The 26370-nt window shown below is 39.7% G+C and overlaps 1 protein-coding gene across 4 annotated transcripts in view; it reads right to left on the bottom strand.

The window, feature by feature from the left end:
* The window catches only part of STXBP6 (syntaxin binding protein 6), a 273927-nt gene that overhangs the window by 43032 nt on the left and 204525 nt on the right, over nucleotides 1–26370 (bottom strand). For all 4 annotated transcript variants that reach the window (XM_004283107.4, XM_049705356.1, XM_033411699.2 and 1 more), the window contains 2 exons: nucleotides 23715–23845; nucleotides 22396–22561 (listed from right to left, as the gene is read on the bottom strand). In XM_004283107.4, coding sequence (XP_004283155.1) covers nucleotides 22396–22561; nucleotides 23715–23845 — 297 coding nt within the window. The remainder of the gene's footprint in view (nucleotides 1–22395; nucleotides 22562–23714; nucleotides 23846–26370) is intronic.

Here is a 26370-nt window from a genome sequence, read left to right on the forward strand (position 1 = left end):
TAAATGAAAGGTTCTCTCCTTGTGTTGTAGATGGCCATCTTCTTGCTATGTCCTCACATAGCACAGAGAGGAAGCAAGCTCCCTTCTAATAATTAGGGCACTAATCTCATCATGAGGGCTTTACCCTCATGACCTAATACCCCCCAAAGGCCCCACCTCCTAATACCATCCACTGCAGGCTGGGGTTTTAACATATGAATTATGGAGGGGAACAAACATGCAGTCCATAACATTATCTAATTAAAAATACTAAATTTTATTTTAGAAAGTTCTTTTTTACTCATTTCTATACTACAAGGATAAAAAAGTAGGTGCTATTGAAAAATAAGCATTAACCTAATTTTATGATTTAAAATATAAAAACAGACTTTAATACACTAATATAAGTATTATTATTAAAATCTCATTTTCTGCTTTGAATTTGTAGCTATAGCTACTCTTAGTAACAAGATTCAAAATGTCATTTTCTCTGTGCAGTGTAGATTCAAATACCCATTTTCTACTTGCCTTCTTATCAAAAATGTATCCACGGGTAAACTAAAAGAAAAAACGGCAACAAGGTAAGAAATAGTGTATTGTACAAGACAGACCATATACTGCAGTCACTGTGACCATTAGGACTGGAAACAGCAGCAGAGAGAAGTGGGATGCTAGCCGTCACTCCACCCTTCACTGCCACTCAAGAAAGCCAAGAGCAATACCCTTGGCTCACCTTTTAGTGAGTGACACCCTTGAAGGTATGTATGAAATCATACTCAAGCTTTGGTTCTTGAACGGTTTTTAATAACATTACTGGCAAAATGCAAAACAGTACCACTCGATTCAGTACAGAAAGGGACTTTGTAAGTGTGAAATATTTATTTTGCACTGAAGACCTGGTCAAAATACTAAAGACAGATAGCATCTGAAAACTCATAACTCTGAAGTGAAAGTCAGCAACCAGTCAAGAGAGTATCTATTAACTGACAGACTAAAATCTCCTTATGTTAGTTCTCGTTATAAGAGGAAACTAGGGTGGAAGTAGGTACGGATCAAGGTCAACAAGTGAAAGAGGAAGATGAATAGGAAAAGAAATCTTTTTCTTAATTCTGTAAATCTTCAGAAAGAAATCTAGCTTCAAGTAAAATCTTACATGAGTCTAATTAAGCACTTTTACTGCAGGATGAAGCTATAATTAAAGCTTTCCCTTATATGGCTTACTAACTTGCAGCTGCAAGCAGAACGTTTTTACGTATCATCATATCGGCATTAGCTTGACAAAAGGCAGCAATCATTTCCTTTTGTGAACTAGAAGACATCAAGAACATGCATATTTTGATTCACATGTTAGTCGATACAGACGTAATTATTAGAAGTTACAGGGAACCTATGGCGTTGCAGTTTTTTCTATTCTCTTTTTCAGGTAATTGAACACTTTGCTTATTTTGAATAAATGTAAGTTGACACAAATGATCTAAAACAAGACGTTGAAACAGCCGGGAAGATGGAAGAAAATAGGACAGATTCCTCAGCTCTGCCGAACACAGGAAAGCTTAGTATTCTTAAAGACGAAAAGGAGTCTGAGAACTGTGCAAACCTGAGGGGCCACCAGGCAGTTTATTTCCATGGAAATATTTAAATGGATACTCTTGGTAAGAAGCTAGACTACTGTCTTTCTTGGTTTAAGTTCAGGAATAGAAGCAGATGCACCATTAGTGATCTGATCATTTATTGCCACCCAGCTGTACCCTCAAGCGGCATATTCACATGTTAAGTTTTTCCACACATGTACTTTAGTCAAAAGCAAGAAAAAGAGGCAGCAAAAGGTTGTTCCGTGGCTTTGGGGGTGGTGGGCAGGAGGAACTGCGTGAGCAGGTTGGAACTGTCCCTAGAACTTTGGGGCTGAGTCCAAGTAGAGCACCTGCCAGCACAGTCACCCAGAGCTCTGCTACACAGGGACTTGGGCTCATTTCAGCGAAGGCTAGGGCAGAACGTGTCGGTCAAATTAAATAGAAAGGCAACAAATGAGTAGGAAACATAACACTCGTTATTACTCAAAGAGGTCTAGGCTAGTGCTCTGACCTGACTAGCTGTAGATGAGCATCTTTATCTTGGACTTCCCCACCCTAAGGGAGGTCTGCCAGAAAGACTAGGTCATCTCTAGGGAGCATAAGTGTCCAAGAGGCACTGGTGAGCTGACTTGATGGTGGCTGGAAATAGGAACTAAAAAGGAAGCACAACAGCTAATGACCTCTTGGAGTTTGGCAACCAAGAGAATCTTTTCCTTCTTGTTAAATTCTGGTTGAGGATCTGGACTCAGTTTCCCAACTGAGAGCTTTGCTGGCTTTTAAATGAGCAACAGACGTATTTGTTGTGGTGTGTAGTCATGGAAATGGGCAGGATGTCTGCAAGATCGGTGACCGGTTGCATCCAGACTCCTCCTTACCACCCAGGAGGCACATACCCCCAGGGAGCTGCACGACTCCTGACAGAAGAGATCATAACATCCAAAGCTGACATCTCCTCTTTTGCCATCACACTCTGGCAAACCCAGGAGGTTCCTTACTCAGGGGAGTATCAGTATGTGCTCTATGCCATAACAGTCTATAATCTCCATCCCTCTCTCTCAGCAGCTGACGCCACAGACTCCATCCCTGGGAAAAGACGTGAGAAGAGCAAGCAATGCTGCTGGAAGGACAGTGCTTGGTAGCAGCCAAGTGCAGAACTTCTGGTTGACCTTAACTTATTAAAAGCTGAATTTGGCTGACTAAACCCATATCATGATAAGCTTTTGTAGGACAGATTTTTAGAAAATAAAGTTACTAAAACACACACACACACACACGATGCACTCCCATTTAAACATTCCCAACAGATTTAAATAGCGATGTTTTCTATAAGCTGAGATTAAAAAGTCAATCATTCTGAAGAAAATGAAACAAAAAATCCAAAGCAGAGAAGAGGAAAGAGAAGAAAAAGATAGTCCCGATGATCCAAGTCCATCAGAGATCTCCCTTCTCAACAGGGAGCCTGGCCAGGCAACCCCACAGGGACTTGAGTTCTGTGATTATGAGTGGAAGTTGCATGTCTGTCCCTGTTGTCTGCCCTCTTTCTGTTCTGTTCTCTAATTTTAAGACATATTGGCCTTGACAGCATCCCTTAACAAAAAGACCAGCAGCAAGCTCTTAGGCCCAAAATCTGATGTTTCCCACACTCAGAGAAAGGAGTGGGATTCCCTACCATCTTCTTGTAGACTGACAGATTTATGCAGTCACAAAAAACATTATGGGGGACTGGAACCATACCACTGCCAACTTCCCTCTAATTACATTACCCTTTATATTTTCAAATTATGCTAAAGCCCATAATCAAATGCATCCAGAAATGCTGTTTTTGACTAACTAAAAGTTTACTGAAAACTACTACTCTAGGGCAGGAGTCTGCAAACTTTTTCTGTAAAGGGCCAAATAGTAACTATTTTAGGCTTTGAAGGCCATAATGTTTTGGCATAACTACTCAATCTGTTGTTGTAGTGTGAAAGTTATAAGCAAATATGTAAATTAATGGGCATGGTTGTATTTCAATAAAACTTTTTACCAAACAGGCTGGATCTGGCCTGATGCCTAGTTTGCAGATCTCTGCTCTAGCCTCATAACTAAAGTTATTCAAGGGTGGTACCAGCCCACAACCAATTTATTCAGCACATGGTGTTGATCTACCTTAAAAAAATAACTAACCATTGGCAAAACAGAATTTTGCTTATGATCAAAATAAACCAAAATTTGGAATACATGATCTAGCAATAGGGTATTACACCCCGACCAAAAAAAAAAAAAAAAAAAAAAAAATCAGTCAATTCTATGTTTAAAGAATCCCATTCCTTGTAAACTGATACAGCCACTATGGAGAACAGTATGGAGGGTCCTTAAAAAACTAAAAATAGAACTACCATACGACCCAGCAATCCCACTACTGGGAATATACCCTGAGAAAACCATAACTCAAAGAGTCACTTACCACAATGTTCGTTGCATCGCTATTTACAATAGCCAGGACATGGAAGCAACCTAAGTGTCCATCGACAGATGAATGGATAAAGAAGATGTGGCACATATATACAATGGAATATTACTCAGCCATAAAAAGAAATGAAATTGAGTTATTTGTAGTGAGGTGGATGGACCTAGAGTCTGTCATACGGAGTGAAGTAAGTCAGAAAGAGAAGAACAAATACTTTATGCTAACACATATATATGGAATCTAAAAAAAAAAAAAAGGTTCTGAAGAACCTAGAGGCAGGACAGGAATAAAGAAGCAGATGGAGAGAATGGAGTTGAGGACACAGGGAGGGGGAAGGGTAAGCTGGGACAAAGTGAGAGGGTGGCATGTACATATATACACTACTAAATGTAAAACCGATAGCTAGTGGGAAGCAGCCACATAGCACAGGGAGATCAGCTCGGTGCTTTGTGACCACCTAGAGGGGTGGGATAGGGAGGGTGGGAGGGAGGGAGACGCAAGAGGGAAGAGATATGGGGATATATGTATATGTATAGCTGATTCACTTTGTTATACAGCAGAAACTAACACACCATTGTAAAGCAATTATACTCCAATAAAGATGTTAAAAAAAAAAAGAATAAAGCAATCTTTGAAAAAAAAATGTTAAAAAAAAAAAAGAATCCCATTCCTGAGAAAGTGACCGTTCCTAAAAACCTAAGAAGTATGGTAACCATATCTATGGTGTGACTTGTAATTCTTGAAAAATACTACTAATAGTTAATACGTACTGAACTACTCTATCCCAGACACTATAAAAAATGCTCTACAAGAATTAACTCATTTAATCCTTACAACAACTTTGTGATGTAGGTACTGTTGTTATTCCCACTTTACAGATGGGAAAACTGAGGGCCAGATGAATAATTTGGCCAAGATCATAAGGCTAGTAGGTGAAAGAGGTAGGATTCAAACTCATGCATTCTTGCTCCTGTATCTGTGATCTTAATCACTACTCTTAAGACAGGAAGAGGAAAAGGAAGGCCAGTCAGTGCTTAGCCCTGGGAGTTCCACCTCACAGATAGATGGTTGGACCTCTCTGTGCATTAGCAAATATTTACTGACTTTTAATCATGTGTTGGCATGCCTAGTGTTTTACATATATTATTTAATCCTACTCACAGTGCTATATGGGAGGAGCTATTACCCTATTTTAACAAAAACCATGGTTTAGGGAGGTTGCGAATTGTGTAAGGACTAACCTAGTAAGTGATGAAGCTGCCTAAGCTGGCTCTGTTGGGATGACCATTTTGAAAATAAGATGATCACTTTCTGAACACCTATTTGTAGGAGGTTCATGTTACTGAAGAGGGAAGACCACATTCTAGACCAGAAGGCGCCAGGTGTTCTCTTTATGACACAGGGCTGTGTATGTGACAGAGGCCTTTACTTTCCCAAATGAGATCTGTACCACAGGGTTACATAGAATTCAGTTTCCTTCTTCTGCCATCAACAGATTGATTCCTACAAATATGGCTTTGACTGTGATTCTGTGTTTAGCCTTTCTTGCTTGTCCAGGCATCGTGCCAAGCTGAGTCCATCAAACTCCCAGAGCTTTTCTGGCATCTGCTTATTGTTCAAAAAGGGATTGTTAGCATACACTTTGGACCATTTCATTCTGCTGGCTTTATGCTCTGAGACCACAGCTATGAGAGCTCTCTCGGGGGGTCTACCTTGACCTTTACTGTATTTGTCAGGCCTTCCCCACATATAGGGGTTTGCAATTAAGAGACAGCTACTCAACTCATCGGAGATAGTTTGCATCCTACATTCTCTTAGTTGATTTTGGATAGTATTCAAGAGAAGAGAGGAAAATCCTTTTTTTATTCCACCATTTTAAAACCAGAAGTCTAACAGATGCAACTATGACTTTTTTTCCCTATCAAAGTCAAATTAATTCAGTAATTCTATCATTCTCAGCACAGACTTTAGCATGGATTAACTATCCACTGAACATACAGCATATATTCCTTAATTATGTCTAGAATTTTAGCTCCAGTTTTTTAAAGGAAACATCCAAAATGATTTAAAAATAATCATTAGGCAATTTAGTTTGGCGATGTATTTTTACCATATTCGCAATCACTGTTGTTTCTCACATCCTACTCCTTCCCTTTGGGTTCACTTTGCTCCATGTTGAGGTATATCATTTAGTAGCTCTTTCAGCAAGGGTGGAGGAGAAAGCAAATAATCTTTGCCTGTTTGAAAATATGTTTTTCTCTCACTTCTAAATTATAGTCTAGCTGGGTATGGAATTCTAGATTGAAAGTTATTTCTGGAAATTTATTGACTTCTGGCATCTCTTAGCACCGGTAACAGCCATCAGTTTTTCCTTCCACTGTAGGAAACTTTTATTTTTAGTATCTTTGAAGATTTTCTCTTTGTCCTCAGTGTTTTACTCCTTCATTATGTTTTTGTCTAGGTATAGCTTTGTTTAATATTCAAGTGTGGCACTTGGTGGTATTCTCAATCTGAGTCTTCAATTCTGGAAAAGTTTTAGCCCATATCTTTTGGAATACTGCTTTCTCACCATTCTGATAGACTCATCTTCAGAAACTCCTATGAGATGAATGGTAGAGCCTCTTCTATCTTCCATGCACACCTGCCCCTCTATATTCTTCATCTCTCTGAGCTGCATCATGGGTGAATTTCTCATTATTTTCCAATTCATTAATTCTTTAACTGTGGCCAATCTAGAGTTTAATCTCACAACTCAGTGTATTTCAGACCATATTTTTTCATTTTCACTCCTTCCCACTACCTCATTTTTTCATTGAGTTTGGTTTGGTTTTGTAATATCTGATTTTTTCCTAATTCCTTTATCTTTTGAGTATCATAAGCATATTTATTTTAAAGTCATTTTCAAATTGCTGTTACTTTCATTTCATTTGGAGTAAATTCCTTTTTTTTTTTTTTTTGGATTTCTCATATATTGTAAAATTTTGGTTAGTACATTCTTCCTGAGTGGGGAATTTTAATTTCTTCCCCCTTCTCCTCACCACCTTGGTCCGTTCTCCCCTATGTGTAGTTTTATTGATTCTGGTACTGGCCCCTAAGACAACTGGGACTTAGGGTGATGGTCTGAGGCTCCTGTCCTGGGTGCTATTCTGGATATTGCAGAGCCAGTGCCAAGCCAGTGGGCAGCTGGCTCCAGGTCTTGGGTGGGAGACTATGTCTTCTTTCTGTTGCCTCCCCAGGAATGCAGATTCTTTCTTATAAGCCAGTTCCCCATAGAGCAGTTGGTCACGGCTTTTTTGTAGATTCCTTGCTTGGGCAGAGAAGCTGTGGTTCCAAAAAGCAAATGTGGCTCTGGTCTCCTGCTTTGCATGGGGTACTTTTAGTCACTGTTACAGCATGGAATTCAAACTACCTCTTTCCAGACTTGCAGCCCAGCAGGCAAGCAGCTTCATTCCTACTAACTGCTTTGTGATTCTGTTATGTTGCTGGTTTATGCATACTTACCTTTTTCCTGAAAGTGATTCTTTCTTTTTAATTTCCTCTATTTTGTATGTGGTGGTGCTGAAGGAGCCTTAAAATGTGAATTCACATCAAACTGCACCAAGAGTCAATTTTTAAAACATTCATTTTTATCAATATAACAATCCAAAAATTCTACAACGTTCAGCAGTGATAATACTTATTTTTCCATTTGTTCTCACCAGCAAACAAAGAACAAGCTGATTATATCCTACTGATAGATTCTCTTATTTACCTAGGCCTGGCTAATTGAAAGTAGATGGACCCAAATGATGAATTTCAATTTACTTTTTTTTTAAAAAAATATTTATTTATTTATTTGGCTGTGCTGGGTCTTAGTTGCGGCACGTGGGAACTTCATTGCCATCTGTGGGATCTTTGTTGCAGCATGTGGGATCTTCTAGGTGTGGCATGAGAACTCTTTAGTTGCGGCATGCGTGTGGGATCTAGTTCCCTGACCAGGGGTCAAACCCGGGCCCCCTGCATTGGGAGCACGGAGTCTTAACCACTGGACCACCAGGGAAGTCGCCTCAATTTACATTTCTTAACAGAAAAAAAAAAAAAGAGTTGAGAAGCAGTAGTAACTCACTGGTCCTGTTGATTTTTATCTGTATTAGAACTTAAAATTTCTGCAGCTTTTAACCTCATCTTAATCAGAAAGAAATCCAGCTATTTGTACTTGTGTTTACTCAGCTTTTAAAGGATGAAGCTGAGAAGTATAATAGTCCAAAAGACGGAAGGCTTAATTTTGGAATTTTCTTAATCAGCATTGAAGAAAGCTTTAACACATTCTTCCAAGTCTTTTATTTCCCAAAACAAGATACATACATAATCTATTTTCAAAGGCTGCCTTACCTAGGACTCCATCTTAATTTCCTGTGCATGTTGCTGGCCTATAAGTGTTTATTATGCACGAGTTGAATATAAATGTACCATACTTTATATAACATGTATTCCTGAAAATTTATGTATATCTTATATTTCAACAAATAATATTGCATTTTCTTTTTTAAGTATAATATGATTTCAAAGATGCGTCCCTAGAGGAAAAGAAAATAGATCTGAAGCACCATAAGAAAGGGCAGCATTAGGAAAGTGAACTTAATCAAACCCTTGACTGGAAAATAACAGTGATAAAGCAATGAATGCTATAATTCAAATGTTATCCTGAAAACACAGCATTGACCAATGTCAAGAACTATACTAACTGCTGATGAAATGAGAATAGAATCTCATTTTGTTGGAGGAACACTTGGAACTTTTAGACAAAAACATGCATCAGTGATAGCTTTGAAGAGTTTCTCTACTTTTCTCTAACGGGGAAGGCGGAAAGGTAGGTTTTAGGAATAGACAGGTTCAAATCTTGATTTTCCTTTATTATCTATGTGACTTTAGGCATGTTAAGTAACGTTAGGAAACCCCGTTTCTTCACCTGTAAATGGGGATAACAATGATGACTTTTTTGGATTAATGTGAACTAAAAGAATTGTCTGGCATATGGTAGGAACTCAATATGGTGACTACCAGTGTTATCACCATTAGCTGGCTTTTTTTTCCTAGAAGAAAAATGCAAATACAATATGACTGTACCTCTACTGTATCTGATGTAAGGGACACGCTGAAAGCTATTTATCTCTGTATTTCTACTCCCTCCTCTGTGTCTGACTGGAATTCAGATTCTATTCAGAATAGGAGGGAAGGAAGGACAATAGCAAGAAGGCAGAATTTAAAGAAAAAAATAATTATATTAATATAATTATTAATTATAACAGCTACCACTACATTCCACAGTACTCCCTATGTGCCATGCTAAATGCTCATACATGCCCTTATTTAAAATCTTATAACAACCCTATGGAATAAGCATTATTATTCTGTTTAAGAAGAGGAAATCAAGCTTAGAGTTTAAGTAACTTGTCCACAGATAGTAAATGACAGATCAGAAATTCAAACCCAGATCTGTGCAAAGTCTTTTTCTTTTTAGTGTCTAACCTACCATACTTGGAAGACGGTGTAAGAAACACCACCACAGGGAAAGAAGCACACACCCTAAGCAATACAGAAAACTGTTGAATTAATATTCTAATTGCATTTCAGGGGCTCATGTTAGATCACTTCTAAATGTATGCTGAATTAAAGAGAGAAATCCAACCAGCTAATGTGAACTTGTCTGATGAGTATGTGTTAAACACACTTGACCTTGACATTTTATATCAAAGCTGAAGAGGGACTGTCAGTCTCAAGAGGAATACCACCAAGGTATTTACAAGTAGGGCATTAGGGTCATTTTCTGAGGATGCAGGAAGGGAAATACGAAGGAAAAGATGATTTTTAACAAAACCAAATGGCCTACAACATCTTCATCATCAAAAACTTAAATACTAAGACTTCCTAGGAACTTGTAAAGAACCTGTGTAATTATTAAGGAAAATCAATTCCTTACGTGAAGAGAAAGGTACAAATATCCCAGTTGGTAAAGTAAGGAACTACTGGATAATCTAGCACATGGCAAGCCCTTTCAGCTACTTAAGTACTAGGCTTTCCTAAAAAGTTTAGGTGTTTCTAAGTGTCTTAAATTATAATAGATTAGTACAAGTAATACAGTCTATAGGTAGTATTTAAAAGTATATCTTATGAAAGGAAAAAAATTAAATGTAGGACAGTATTATACAATCGTGTACATTATAGCTCTTAGAAAAATGCTATGGTAGGCAGAACACCAGCTTCTCAAAGATGCCCACATCCTAATTCCTGTAACCCATGAATATGTTACCTTACATGGTAAGAGGGACTTTGCAGCTGTGCTTAAGGGTCTCCAGATGGTAAGATTATCCTGAATTACCTGTGTCGACCCAATATAACCACAAGGGTCTTTATAAGAGGGAGGCAGGAGTGTAAAAGCCAAAGAGAGAGATTTGGAGATGCTACACTGGGGACTCTGAAGATGGAGAAACAGGCCACACACCATGGAATACAAGCAGCCTCTAGAAGGTGGAAAAGGCATGGAAACAAATTCTTCCCTAGAGCCTCCAGAAGGAACACTGCCTGAAGACCCACTCCAGACTTCTGACCCCCAGAACTAGAAGATAATAAATTTGTGTTGTTTTAAGCCACTAAGTTTGTGATAATTTTGTACCAGCATCACTTGGAAACTAATACAAATGGCCAAGATGGTAAATATACTGTGGATAGAAAAAATATATTTTAACTCTAAGATGAACAATTCGCTTTTAAATGATGTAAACCTTTAAACAATTCTAATATTTTCTGTCTTATTCAAGTTTGAAAGGCAAAAGCTTAAGGAAAATACACAAGGATTGTATACTGACACCATAAAGACTTTCTTAAAATTACAAGTGTTTTTTCTCTCCTTCCCTTGGTGTCTAAGAAACCTAACATTACTAGAACCCAACCATCAGGACAGGCTTTTGGCTTTTATCACAGATGTGAGAATCTACTCGGACCTTGTGAAAACCATCTTTTTTTCCCCTCTGTAAGTCTCAACCTCTTATAATGGGAACTGGAAAGAAGATCAATAAAATCAACCAACTGTGAAAATAGGTCCATAGGATGGAGTGAAACACTGATAGTGGGAATAATATATAATAGTATACATAATCACAAGGAGATTAGATCTGGTGTAATATTTATATGTGAAGCATGGAATCCTCCTGACTTTTACCCATCATACTCTGTCCTGTTTAATTCTCTGGGTTATAAGGGACATGAAGCTGATTCTGACCAGAATGTTCTCGATCAGGTTCAATGAGGGGAATATTGATTCCACTTGAAAGTTCTTTTCTATAGGGCATAGCATTATAAGTGATTATGACAATTTAGATTTTCTCAAAGTGTAGATAATCAGCTTCTGCTTAGGTATCTAAACTCAGAAATACTCTGAGTCTTTCCCACTACTGTCTTTTTGGCATGGACTATGAATTTAAATAAAAGAAAAACAAATAGTTGCTTTCCCACGAACAGCATCCACTAAGTTTAAAAGGCACACATTTGTCACCTCACAATTTAACAACTCAAAAGTTAAAGTAAACAGATTCCTAGGCCAATGAAGACTTGTCCTCATTCTTTTCCTAAAACATGTATTTTACCTCAACATAATGACATACTTTATTGCCTTCCTGTCACTCAAGTCTTGCAGTTGAAGTGTTTATGCTGAAGGTGCTCTCACAGTGAGAAAATACTGAAGACATTCTTCCCCTTTCATAGGTGGGACCCACTGAATGGTAAATGGAACCTATAGTAGCATCACCTTTGGATGTTATATGAAACTAGAACAAAACCCAAATCAAACCAGCCAGCCAAAAGCTAAGCCAGGGTTATCGTCCATGTTCATTTACCTGACAATGAGAGGAGGCTACAGATGGTCAGTATGATGTATAAAGATAAGCCAAAGCTTGCAGGCAAGCTACAGGGTGTGACAAGAGATCCTTGTTAGACCAGTCACTCCCATTACTGAGAAAACCATCAGACTGGTCAGACAGGAGGCTAAATTTTTTTTTTTTTTAAGATGTTGGGGGTAGGAGTTTATTAATTAATTTATTTTTCCTGTGTTGGGTCTTTGTTTCTGTGTGAGGGCTTTCTCTAGTTGTGGCAAGCGGGGGCCACTCTTCATCACGGTGCACGGGCCTCGCACTGTCGTGGCCTCTCTCATTGCGGAGCACAGGCTCCAGACACGCAGGCTCAGTAGTTGTGGCTCAGGGGCCTAGTTGCTCTGAGGCATGTGGGATCTTCCCAGACCAGGGCTCGAACCCGTGTCCCCTGCATTAGCAGGCAGATTCTCAACCACTGCTCCACCAGGGAAGCCCAGGAGGCTAAATTTTTAAAGTGGCAGCTGCTTCTAGTTCTTGAGACCCTAGAACGTCTTACTCTTTCTCCATAAATAAGAGCCTTTGGTCTGTTGGTGTCCCCAAGAGTCAATGGCAGGCTCCTTTCACTGCTCTTGCAGGAAACTAACTCCTCAAAACCAAGCCAAAGACATTCAGACTCAAGACTGAGCTTTCTTCCCTGTGCAAAAGTAAGCAGGAATCTCATGTTTGGTAACAAAAGAGCTTTAGTGGAATTGCTATACTTATTAATACTTTAATTTGCATTTCACAGCATTTTTCTGTGTAGAATAGCCACAATAAGACAGGAATACTCTCAGTTCTTCTAATCGTCCTTCTTTAGCAGTCTGTCTCACATTTTTCTCTGTTTGTATCTTTGAACTGCTAACCTAACATTATGCCTGGGAGATTTCCATCTCAATGTATCTTAAAGTCCTAATAATTTGGCCACCATAAAGTTTATTTACATAACAATAAACATATTATGTTTTCCATATTGGTTATGGTAGCTAGAAACTGGGATGCCAATGAAGGTTGCCAGATAAAATATAGGACACTCGATAAAATTTGAACTTTAGACAAACAATGGGTAATTTTTTAGTTGTCTCAAATATTGCATGGAATATACTTATTCTAAAAAATTATCCATTTTTATCTAAAATTCAAATTTAACTGTGCATCTTCTACTTTTGCTTCCTCAATTTGACAATCCTAACGCTCTTGCTTCTTGCAGGACACCTAATAAACCCAACCCTGGGTAGGCATATCGCAAATGGAAGGGTGAAAAATGTTCGGTCTTGTAAATCTGAAGTCTCCACATTCCGATTTATATCAATGTCCAAATTTCAAATAACTACTTATGATAAATTTAGCGGCTTAGTCTTATTTTGATGATCAGATACAAGGCTGAAATTTTTAAAAGCCTAGGATATAATGTGAGAAAAAAGGCCGTTTCATTTACTCCTTCACTAAAGGTTTTAGAAATCTCATATTCCTGGGTCGTTTCTCAGGTACTATGCGCAAGTTCCTTACCTCTGTTCCAGGGAAGGAATAGGACTATGGCCTTCAACCCTGAAGACGATCTGTTCTGCTGTCCAAACGGTGTGTGCTCTGAGTGGGTTCCCGCAGAAGTGGGAATGAATTTGACAAATCACTAAATGACCATTTTTAGAACCAGTTACTGTTCTTGTGAATTTACAGCTTCTCTTCACTAAAATTCCAAGTAATTTTAGTTCTTGATGCTTCTGTGTTACAGCAGAGCAACAACTTTTAAATGCCAACGATGGAGTTTTTATTGGTCTATGTGAACTAAGAAAGATAAGAACCAGATGTAGTAAGTTTTTCGTAAAGGTAAATGTTTCCAATTTAAGGACTAGCCCTTATGTCCTTTGTATCTTTTAGTATTAAAGTAAACTTTCTTTTGTGAAACTGGTGATGCTGGATATGAAGATTTTTTTTTTAACATCTTACATAGAAAACTGGTTGGCAAACTTGTCTCCAAAATTCTTTTAAAAATTGTCTAAATCTAGAAGTATGGGAATCATGCAGCATGCCTTTTATGTCTGTTTTGGAAATACCACTTCCTGTCTAACAATATTAAACAATTTTACCTCTGATCCATGTGTCTCCTTTTGGGGCTGTGTAAAGAGAACTGGACTCAAAGAAATATTCTAGTTTGAAGATACGCTGGTGGTAAAAAAAAATTTCTATTCTCTTATAAAGTTCAGAAAACATGTTTTAGGTTTTTTCTTTCCTACAAGAAGATCTGAATTATGCGCCCTGATCTCTGGCACAGTGTCACTCAATACATTTTAAACATTGTTGTTTTGGTAAAGGCAGCAGTAACATATGCATTCTATAAATGTCAAACATAAAATGCGACACATTCAGCATTCTATAAACCACGCAAACAACTCAGCATTCCAGATGTCTGAAACGTCTATAATATAGCTCAGCTCCTTCCCACTTGGAACAACGAAATTACTAATTTTTTTTTTTTTGCAATTCTTATGCCAACGTGGATTAGGAAAGTTTAAGAATATTTTCTTACTCCTTTCATAAGAAATGGCTTTTGATAAATATCCTAGAAGTCGTCATGTAATATTATGAATAGGCATATAGTAATTTTTAATAGGATATTCAGACATGTACTGGCACTTTGCAAAAATCCCATCTGACTGAATATTTTAAAATTCATTTTAATCCCCACAGCATTCCTTCAAGGTATACGTTGCTATCCATGATACAGAGAGGCTGAGTGTAAGTTAAGCAGCTTGGAAAAGGTTACAGAGCTAATGAGTGATGCCATCAGAAACAGGGGTAAGTGAATCTAGTCTGTGCTCTTTTCACTTTATCAAGTTGTGCTCTTTTCACTTTATCAAGTTGTTTCACTTTATCAACTTTATCAAGTTATGTGTTCTGGTTGATTCTGAAAGTAGAAATGGCTCTCGTCTACTGCAGATTGTTTAACCATGGGAAAGACAAAATATGTTCATGATCCTTGTCGTGCCAATAAATGATACCTCAGAAGTCCCCTTTATGTAGCTTTGGTTTGGTTCAAGATTTTGGTGGAGAGAGATGATTCACAAAGCACTTAATGCACAAAGTCACTCTGGCTCAAGACGACTAACCATAACCCACCAGCTGTTTCACAGCATGCATTTCTGTGTGGCTTACAGCCAATGAGCAATGAAAAAGAAAATCACATCTGTGACCCAATTTTTCTTTAGTTACTAGTCATTTATATCATGCATAGAACTGGATGGGACCTAAGGAACTAACCCTTGGTTACTCCAATTTTCTTACTGAAAATAAAAGCATCTGCTTTTAATTCCCCTTTTGGGAATAAGATGAAGTATTGAATAGACTGACTATCAGAAAATATGAGAAAGCACACAAAATGCCCAACATAACGATTGGTAATGTCATCCTAAATTTTAGACATACATACATAAAAGATTCAGATCAAGAAACACCTCATAGCTTCTGCTACAATGTCCTGCTCCAAAGAACGCTCAGCCAGTGTCAGATGGTTGTTAGTACTTTGTGTAGCACAGTATATATCAAACTTGTGTTTGACGTAGTAGTTACACTGGTGGGATTCCAATAACCAAAGCAAAAAAATCCCCCAAACTGGGCTTTTCCAATTGTATAGTTTAAATATTTGTACCATTATTTTTATTGATGCATAATTTTTGGTTTCTATTCTTAATTTCTTACTCTTTCCAAAAAGTTTCTATAAAGCAAGTCTTAAATAAAATATCACGCTGTCTAGGAAAGGATGGTATGGGCTGCCATGAAGAGGACGGAGTGATGGGACAGTGGTGGGTAAGTCTGCATGTGTATACAATTAATATCATTAACAGACATCGAGAGAGAACTTTCAAACAGAAGTTTTAATTTGAGCCGCATAAATACCTTGTTAAATTGGAGTCATCTCCTCTCTGCTTGACTGAATCAATACAAGGAAAAGAAGACCTGTGCTTATTGAGGGAACTTGGACGTCCTGGTCCCCACTGAATGGATGGGGAATAAGTGAGAGGCCTTGACCGAGGTACTAGCTCCAGCCCTTATTTAGCTGTGGGACCTCAGGCAAGTTCCTCATAAACCACTTTCCTTGTTTGTATCATGGTACAGGATAACTGAAGTTTGCTACTTTGTTATTTCCTCAAGGGTAACAAAAACTCACCGGAGGAACTATAACATGGATTCCTCTAGGTCTAAAGAACTATTAGAAACACTTCCTGACCCTCTCATAACAGCGAATCAGCTAAGCAGCCTGGCCTGCCCCTCACCTACATGTCATCAAGAAGCAACAATATGGTGGTTTTCATACGATTTAACTCGGTATGTGAATTATAATCACTAGCGTATGTCTAGTATGTTGAATTTGAGTGGTAGGGGCAAAATTACACGTGAATTTATTCTTGAGAAATAAGCAACTCTTTGTAATGTGCCTGTGGTTGGAGCATGTGTACGAGGGTGAAGTTCACATCCCACAAAGCCATTATTCAGTGACAGAAAACATTAAAACACGAGGAAGAACTGTAAAAATTATGGCAAATGTTATAGATTGTACTAGAGCACTACATTCATATATTTGGATTAAAAACCATATTGATCACTTTTTGTAAGAGCCCTGTTAGGATGCATACATGTGCTCTTTGTGTCATCTATCTGTTACCTCACCTTACACGTGCCCATGCCTGGGACACTCACAAGGTGGAATATTCGCACACCTTGCCCAGGGATATGCCCCTTCATTGTTTGGGAGAAAAGTACAATACAAAGTCACAGTCTGAATCCTGACATTCTGTACCACCCCAGGGGAATCCAAAGTAAAGCAATCTGGTTCTTCTTTAGCATGCCAATCAGCAGGGGCAAATGAGGGCCAGCCTGCTATGAAGCAGACATCAGAGACATCTGTGTCCCTGGAATTCTAAAAGAGCTCAGAAGTCTGGGCTTTATACCATCATCTGAAGGTCTGCACATAGACAGACAATGCTTAAGAAATACCCTTTGATGATGATAAAAATACATGGCACTGCAAAATAGCCTGTTTCGTGAAAAAACAATCTGCCATGTTCCAAATTCTGAATATAGATAACATTGAAATGAAACTGTCTAGATTAACTGTTGCAATAAGAGAGAACTCATTTCATCCTGCCCTTGTGTGTCTGTCAACTGTTAACCATCCCTTAAAATGCAGCTCAGCCATCACCTTGGTGTATCATATTGTTTCATATCTGTTTACATCTGATGTCCCTCCAGGAACATAAGTAAAGTTGCCAAAGGTGTCTACTTGGTTGTTGGATGTCGGCAGGTAGCTCAGTACCTGTCAGACAGATGGTGCTGAGTAAATGCTTATGGAACCAAGTGGGACTCAAACAATGTAGGTGGGGCACCCCTAAAGGATGACCCACATAGAACAGATGAAAGAGTGAGAGGTAACTGAATGAGGTAGCCAAGGGTATTTGGACTCAGAATTCAAGGAAAATGCTAGGACATGCTTCAGGTTAAACAGAACCTTGCCATGAGAAATAAATTACTTTTTTGTGTGCAAATAATTTACCGCGCTTACTAAAAAAGAAAATAGGTTTCAAAGCATTTATTTTGTGGTTCTAACACAGAAGTTGCCAACACCATTCAAGATTTCCTTAGTTCACAGAATTAGGCATAAAAATAATAGGCCGACAGTAATCACTACAGAAGGTCAGTGTAAATAAAACAGCAATGGGGAACTATGAGGGATTTGCTCACATTTTGTCAAGAAGCATGAAGAGAGCAAAACAAAGTCCCCCTTGGGACCCTGACTTAATATGACAGGTCCATTATAAGTAAACTGATGCTGCCACTTGGGGCAGACCATGTTGCTCTCTTGAAAGCAAGTCTCTCTTCTAGAGTCTGAAGTTCTACATGTGTGATTAACTCCTTCAAGGCATCTTCGTAGTACAAATGTGTTATCACACATATAACAGTATATCATTTATATCATCATCTCTGCTTACTATAGATAGAAAAAAACTACCATCTTAGAACAAGTAAATATGACCTATATGAACCCAAGACTTCACCTTCAGGGCCCTGTCGCTCCTGATGCTGTGTGATATTCCAGGAGCCAGATGCTCCACACCTCTACCTTCCTTCTCTGCAGGTTACTTGGTAGCTTAGGGACCCAGCAACTGAATAATGGCTTTGTATTTCTAAAGGTGACTGACCTTGAATGAACTACGAGAGAGGTAGGGTGGAGGTCAGGAATGACCAAGGCTTGAGGACAAAGTCCTTCAACCATCCAGACAAGAGAAGATGGCTGAAAAGATGCTGACTAAGGCAGAAGAAACCAACGCTTTCTGCTTCACACCTGCTTAGAGCATCCCGCTGTCTTTCAATTTATGGGGGTCTTCACAACTGTAGATTTTGGCCATGTCTCCTGGATCCTGTAACCAGCACCAGAAGATCAAAGCTCCCCAGTCTATCCTCTGGAGATAAGGAAATATCATGTTTGGAGGACAGAATTTCAAGCAATCCAAAGAATTTATTTCTGTGTAACTGACTTTCCCCAAGAAGAAAAACCTGGCCATATGGAGTATAAACAATCAATAAATATAAGAGAAGAACTTCATGAAATTGTAGATGCTTAAATGATAATCCTATTTGAACTGGTATTAAAGAAACTATGGGGGACTTCCCTGGTGGCGCAGTGGTTAAGAATCCGCCTGCCAAGGCAAGGGGCACGGGTTCGAGCCCTGGTCTGGGAAGATCCCACATGCCACGGAGCAACTAAGCCTGTGCGCCAAACTACTGAGCCTGTGCTCTGGAGCCCACGAGCCACAACTACTGAGCCCACGTGCCACAACTACTGAAGCCCGCGTGCCTAGAGCCTGTGCTCTGCAATAAGAGAAGCCGCCGCAATGAGAAGCCTGCACACTGCAACGAAGAGTAGCCCCTGCTTGCCGCAACTAGAGAAAGCCCGCACGCAGCAATGAAGACCCATCGCAGCCAAAAATAAATAAAAAAAATAAATAAAAAAGATTAAGAAGAAACTATGGTTCAGTGGGAATCAGACAGATTTGTCCTTCAAAAGTCCTTCAAAATCACTGGGCTTCAGTTTTCCCAATGACGGCGGTTAGATCAGAAACAAAATATCTAAGAGGTCTGATGAGTGGCCAGGGCTCCAGCATCTTCCCCATTGACTAAAATAGCCTCACTTTCATCTCTTTAATATATTGAAATTCTCATGAACAAAAACAAAAAGCAAAATGATTTTAGAGGTCCCAGATGATTCCATCATATTATCTTAATCATATACCTCAATAAAAGTAGGAAAAGAGTTAAAACTGCTCATAATCTCTGGCCCTCTCCTCTTAGCTCCTTTTTTTAATACCTAGGAATGTGCTGGCTAAAATATATCCCAAAATTCCTGCACAACTCCAGGGGCCACCATTCATACCAAAGACAATATCAATGGTGTTCCCTGGAGCATTCCACTCAGTGACCCCAAAAATGATGGTTTTAGAGTGGCGAGGGCCTGTGTTTGAATCTCAGCCCTGCCACTTGAGGACAAAGGCTATACGATCCTTGGCAAGCTGTTTAATTACCTCTCTGATCCTATTTCCTTCTCAGTAAAATGGAGATAATAAATTGTATTTCCAAAGGCTGCTGTAAAAACTAAATGAGATAACGTATGTACAGAACCTGATGGAGGACAGCACACCAACAGCAGCATCAGTTCTCTAAAATTACAAAACCTATCACATTTCACAGCATGGAAAACAATTTGTGTCTAGCACTTACGGCCCATACCGTAAGGACAAACCAAAAGATTTTGTGAAATTTGGAACAGATCTCATTTGCTGAAGATGGGGTAGGTACCCTAAAAGTTAAAGGGGTCAGAATGTAGTGACCTGAAAACTGCACAATTTTTTTAAGTCTCTGAATTGTGATAACTGGCAGAAAGGAAGACTAATCAGCATGCTAATTCACTAGGGTGTGTTGGTACAACTGTTATCAAGGATAGGCGACTGTTTAGATGAGACAGGCTGTACTCACTAAGGATGTATGTGCTGCCAGCAAATTACCATGTGTCTAATTCAGACTTTTTTGCCTTCCCTGGGAATCTAGAACTGGGCAGTATTTAACAGCACTAAATCTTTTGATTCTTAAATTAAAAAGTGACTAACCTACACAATAAAGCTATAACTTATGAATTACAGATTCTCAAACGACCCGACAGATTGTAGATATCATCTAGTCTAACCCCCATATGTTACACCAGGGAAAACTGAGGTCTGAGGAAGATGAGAGACACATCTAAGGTCACAGAGGGCAGAGCCAATTCTGGCACTTGGTCTCATTAACTTATTCTTTTTCTTACTACAGGAGATCAATCTTTAGTTTTACGCACTATACATACCAACAGTTTAACTATGGATATATAGATTCTTGTCTCAACTCAGCATAATTTGGGGTTCATAGGGCAGTGGAAGACATCGAAAGACTGGGCCAATGACAGCAGCTGGGTGGGAATGTGTGGAAAGGTCTGAGGATATTCGAGAGGGTAATGCATATGGAAAGGCTGTTAGGGACCTGCCAGGCTGGGGTTTGGGTAGTGGCAATTAGGGTCTATTAAGGGACCAAACATAGAATGATTCTCCACATCGAGGACGTAACAAAGTGACTAGCTCATAGTAGGTACTTAGTACTTACATGTTGTGTGGTTGGATGATGAGCTAAGAGTGAATGAAGGAATGAAAGGGCCTGTTCTGAGAGAAGAAATGAGAGCTTCAGAGACAACAGAGAAGAGGGCTACCTAGCGCCGTCCCTTATGGGAGAGTTCCCAGAGCTCTCCCTAACCTCTGCAGGAAGGGGGCGGCTTGTTTCCCTCACGGGGACGGAGGAGTGAGTCTGTGCCCCCTTGCTTCCGCCTCATATTTCCACTCTGAGGAAATGCAGTCATCCCCATGGAACCGCCTCTGCTTCTGATGCCCTCTGCTCCCAGGATGGAACCTGGAGAAGTGGAGTGCTCGAGAGAAAGTCTGTCTCCAAGAGCAACAGAAATTTCAAATCCACACGTCACACTGTTTTTTAGAGGAGACTCTGCTTAGGGGCCAGCCGGGCAAGCTACTGACCGTACTGATACTGACGGGGGGAAATGTTTCATAGCAGGAACTTAAGATCAAGAAACAAATGTGATTCTAGGATACTAGAGAAGATCCTAAGGAAGAATGAGGGAAAGCTGGGGTTGCCTGGTCAATTTTCCATTCCCTGAAAATGTGACCATCTGTGGTCCTCAGCCTGGGTGCTTGAACCTTTGGCCAAGTCTGTTAAGGCTGGATTTTCAAAGCAGGATTCATTTGAACAACACTGGTGGCACAGACATGATAGAGTCTCATTATGTTTTCCAAACAGTAAGAGGTTAGTGTTTGATATTTCCTTTCCTTTCAACATCTATGTATAATATTTTTTTCACTTTTGTACCATAGGATGTAGTCACTTTGAAGAAAATATGCACTCATCACCTCGTATTTCTCTAGGACTAAACAGAGAAGTGATAACACAAGAGTCTTTATCAGCATCTAAGAGAGACCTTTCAAGGTTCATACGATGTGAGCAACTTCCTATTTAAGAGGCACACTAACACTTCAGTGGCAAATAATGAAGTATTGACAGCATTTTCTCCCACAATATCTAGCAGACTAATGGCAAAATGAGAGTGTGCGTAGCAGCTGTTGGGACAGAACGATGGATTCTGCCTCATGTTCATATGAAAGATAGATACAGCCCAAGCGGAAGATGTACTGTCTCTATTGTGACCTTCACTTACATTTGATTAAGACAAAGTTGGTACATTTTTAAAAAGATGCTCTCAAAACCAGGAGAACAGGTCAGTGAAAAGACCAATAATATACACACTCTTCCTCAACTCCCATAGTGACTGGCAAGGCTTTATATTTTTAGCACAGTTTCAAGTCTCTAAAAAGAAACGCCACCTAAAAGAAATGTGCTAAGCACCCTCTAAGTGTTTCTCATTAACTTGCCAATGCTGGTACTCGTTCCTTAAGGCTGGCTTACAGCACTCATCCTACTTCAGCTGTCTGCCATTCAAGGAATAAATGTGAGACTAGGTGCAATTTGAAAGAAAGGGACTGTATCTGTAGGAACGGTCATATCAGTATTTGTAAAATATCTTGAGAAATACTAGGAAAAAGCAACCCAGGAGAGTGTTCTGCGATGAAATGGTAGGGAAGAAACCAAACGGAAAGGTTTTTCTAATAAAGGGACAGGTTTGTTCTCATCGTACAAAGAATCTTAGCTAAGGAGTTAATTCCTTTTAAAAGATCAGCTTTTGGGTAAGAGTGAAAACATACCACTGTGTCTAGATTAGCATGCGATGAACTCCCAGAGTGGTCCTCACGCGGTCCAGCTCTGAGCGTCCGGATTCTTTTTTTCTGGTCTTTAATTACGCGGCTGAACACCTAACTGTATGTAAAAGTGCATCTAAGGAAACAGAATGAGTAAAGTCACACAAACGCCCACTCACCTCCCATGATTTTGGACTGGCAGTTAATAAACTCTGGCTTCCTGTCCGTGAGGTAGCGCTGGCAGGTGTGGTGGAGGATCTGGAAGAAGGTGCATTTTTCTGAGGCCGTGCTGGCTACCCACTGGTCAAAAGCATTTTCAAACAACAAATCAAACTCCGCAGAATCCTGGAAAAGACAGTGAAATAACGACTGATCTCAAGCTATAAAAACTGCTGCTTCCAGTTCACCACGTTAAGAGACTCATAAAGGCTAAAACACCTTTCAAAGACTTTTGTCCTAATCACAAGACTCATTTAACTAGCACCTAGGTGCACAGAGAGTATACCTTTCTCTCCTTATCAAGCAGACCTCAAATCTCATGGCATTTTTAGATGTCCCCAGGAAGTTAAGAGCACAGAAGTCCCTTTAGCTTAACTGCATATCAACTTGTGTCAGAATTCAGACTATGCATTGCCTTCCCAATTACTCGAAAAAGGATTCCTTTAGGTTCTTGGCACTGAACAGTATTAATCTTGTCCCTAACCTTTGGCAGGAAAAGATTACCCCTTACTATTACAGTATATAGTTACATTTTACATTTTTTTTTCCCTCATTATTATTTTTTTTTTTTGCGGTACGCGGCCTCTCACTGTTGTGGCCTCTCCTGTTGCGGAGCACAGGCTCCGGACGCGCAGGCCCAGCAGCCATGGCTCACGGGCCCAGCCGCTCCGCGGCATGTGGGATCCTCCCGGACCGGGGCACGAACCCGTGTCCCCTGCATCGGCAGGCGGACTCTCAACCACTGCGCCACCAGGGAAGCCCTCTTTTTCCTCATTATTGATGTATTTTATGGTGAGTGTGTGAGCAAAGGGAATTCACTTGGAATACATATCTCTACCATGGAACGTTTCTCTTATTAAATCCAATGGAATCCTAATACATCATTTTTACGGTGCAGTTCATTTATTTGATTTTTGGTAAATAAACCTCATCACTGGTGGCATTAGGAGATAAATGGAGCTTCGATGAACATGGTTTGTCATCTTGATGATCACAGATGTGATTATCTGAATCTGCTCTTTGCACTTGGCTGATAAACATATTACTGGAGTAGCACTTCTTCAATATTCATCCCCTTAGGCACCTCCGTCAAACATGATGAAAAGGTTTATAATTTCCCGTAAGAAGGGCACAGGAATCGAAAAGTCTTAGCCACATAACTGAAATAGAGCAACAGTCTTGTTAAAAATGACTCAGACAACCATCACCCTGCCAAGGTCAATGAGAGAGTCATTGTGTGGAAAGAACACCTTCACTCAGCACTGGACAGTTCACTCACCCGATTAGGATCGATGCCATTAACCTGGCGAAGCTGCTCAAGCATCCACTGTGATCTCCGCACGAACGACGTGGAGCCTTCAAACTGTTTGACCTTCGTGATGGATGCCTGTGTGGGTTTCTTGTTTGTCACTGCCAAGAAAAGACCAGTCAGATTAGTGGGTGTGCAGGGTGGTCTGGGTCCTCATTCAGTGGTGTGTCCATCTTACACCTACATACATATGTGCAATGAGAGAGAGAGAGAAAAACTGATATATCTGGTGTGTGTATAGAGAGAGAGAAATATACATATGTGTGTATATACATGTGTATGTGTATGAGTACAGAGGGGAGGAAGGGGGGAGGGAGGGAAGGAGGGAGGGGGAGGGAGAGATAAGTACAGAGAGAAAGAAAGAGAAGCAGAGAAAGAGAGAAAATGAAAATGAATGAATAGGTGTACCTTTAGTAAGAGATGAACTCAAAAGAAATAGAAACTATAACGTGCACCCTCAAGCAGTTACAATAGAATTTTAATTGTAAGGGCAGCTTCATTTATGCCGTCATCCACTCACATTGAACACGACAGGAATAATTAACACCAAGCTCCTCTAATGGAGGCTACAAATGCACAATGATGTCTAGCAGGGAAAGCAGCGTATGGGGCTGACAGGCATCAGGTAGGGGTAGTTAGGAAAGGCTGCATTTTAAAGGAAGTGCAGGTTACCGGTTCCCCTAGGGAGCTGCAATGCATATTTCTAATGTTATAGTCCAGTGTAAATATTCCAGGCTTTAGTGAGAAGATAAGAAGTAATACTTCACTCAAAAAAAACCCCCAACTATTTGGCTTTAAAATATAGTCAGTTTGTATCCAGTTTGCATCTGATTATAACCCCTGCCCCTCTCCACATATGAATTCCTGAGGTCACCACAACTGTAGGGCCAGGACAGTTCCTCCTCCTGGCCTTAGTCAGTTCTCCCTTCCATGCTGAGGATGGACCTTGTCACCTCTTGGACAGAGGTCAAGTAGCAGCCACCAGGAGAGAGTCACTCTGAATATTTCTCTGTCTGCTTACTTCAGGATTAGAGCCTCAAGGGAGGGGAGGTAATTAAGTATTTTAGAAGGGTTTTCCTAAAAGCTCCTCCTGAGCTCTGCCTATAAGAATTGTAAGTTTAAATAGAAACGATGCTCTTAAAGGAGCCAGGAAAAGTGGAAAGCATTCCTTGTAATGAATGCAATCCTAGTAAGACTGTGCATCAGTGCTACATTCTTTCTTAGTTTCAAATAAGCCCACAGATCCCACACTTGCAAATAACCATGCAAATGCTCAACAGATGGCAAAAAGAATCCTTGTGGGATGAAGGACAGAAAACACCTATTCCAGTCATGATTGGTGGTAAGAAGGCTCTCCTTCACACATACCAGAGTTTTATCACAGCTTCAGTGTCTGGGGTCATGAAAGCAGTGACCAAGAGGGGAAAGAAATGTGGGCACCCTGCCTTTAGGGTGGGTAAGAACCCTATGGTACAGGACTGGGCTGTTTTTAGGATCTCAGTACAATCTTCTCCCTTTGTTCCTAACCAGAATTTGGCAAACATTTTTTAAAAATGTCAAATAATGCTTAGGTTTACTGCCCATTATTCAGTTATATTTGGCTAGAAGCTTATGAACATTTCACACCAATTACATTTACTTTCACGGTTAAAAAGTCATCATCCCCTTAACACCCACGATCAAGGAAATGTTATAGTCTTCCATTCACAAATGGCCTGTCTAGCCTACAGCTCCATGTATAAGTCTGCTTAAGTCCCATTAGGAACAACCATTCCCTTCACTAAATTCACACAATATTACCAGTCTGCCAGGGCTGTCTGTCCACTTAATTTAATTCATTTATTTTATGTGTCTATATGACACAAAGGGAAGCTCTAATAGGTTTCTCTGATAGTCAGGCCCTGCTCTGCTGTTTTAATGTCAAGGGAAACAACACACCTGGAATATATGTGGGTCCTAAAATGTGCTTAAACGATTAAAGAATGCTTTTCAATAACAGGAAAACATGGGTTCCTGTATTAGACACACACCCCTAAACACACAAAGAGGATTTCCTCCTTTGTTTATGTAAATCACACGACATTTAGGCATCCTGGGAAACATGAAGGCTTTCCTTCTGACTGCAGTTAACTCATATTTTTATTTCTGGTCCATTTATTTCCAACTAGTTTATAGCATTATAAAAGTTCAAACATAAAGCAAGATTGCCGTAATTATTGGCATGTTTCAGACTGACACTTTTAGGAAGGCAAGTTCCACTGGAAGTTTGTCACTGAAATGAGAAGGGCAGGAACTCCACCCACCCAACAAATGCCCCGCGGAATTGTTCAACAGCAATCGCACTGCAGAGTGGTCATTTTTAACGGAGGCAGTTACAACCTCATCCATTCCTGACTTTTTTCCCTCTATTACGTTATTGCTTGCCCAGTTCTTGGAATCTGATAGTTTTCCTGGGCACTGAGCCCGGTTTGGTTTTAATTTTTGTTTATTTTTATTATCTCCAACATCCCAGTTTCTATTTTGAAGCAGGTGCCTTAAAATGATATTATTATATACACATTACATAGAATTAAATAAAGACTTTCCCCTGCTGAGGTCAAAACAGTTGTACAATCACACCACTGCC

This window comes from Orcinus orca, chromosome 2 (genome assembly GCF_937001465.1).
Source record: "Orcinus orca chromosome 2, mOrcOrc1.1, whole genome shotgun sequence".
Classification (NCBI taxonomy): Eukaryota; Metazoa; Chordata; class Mammalia; order Artiodactyla; family Delphinidae; genus Orcinus; species Orcinus orca.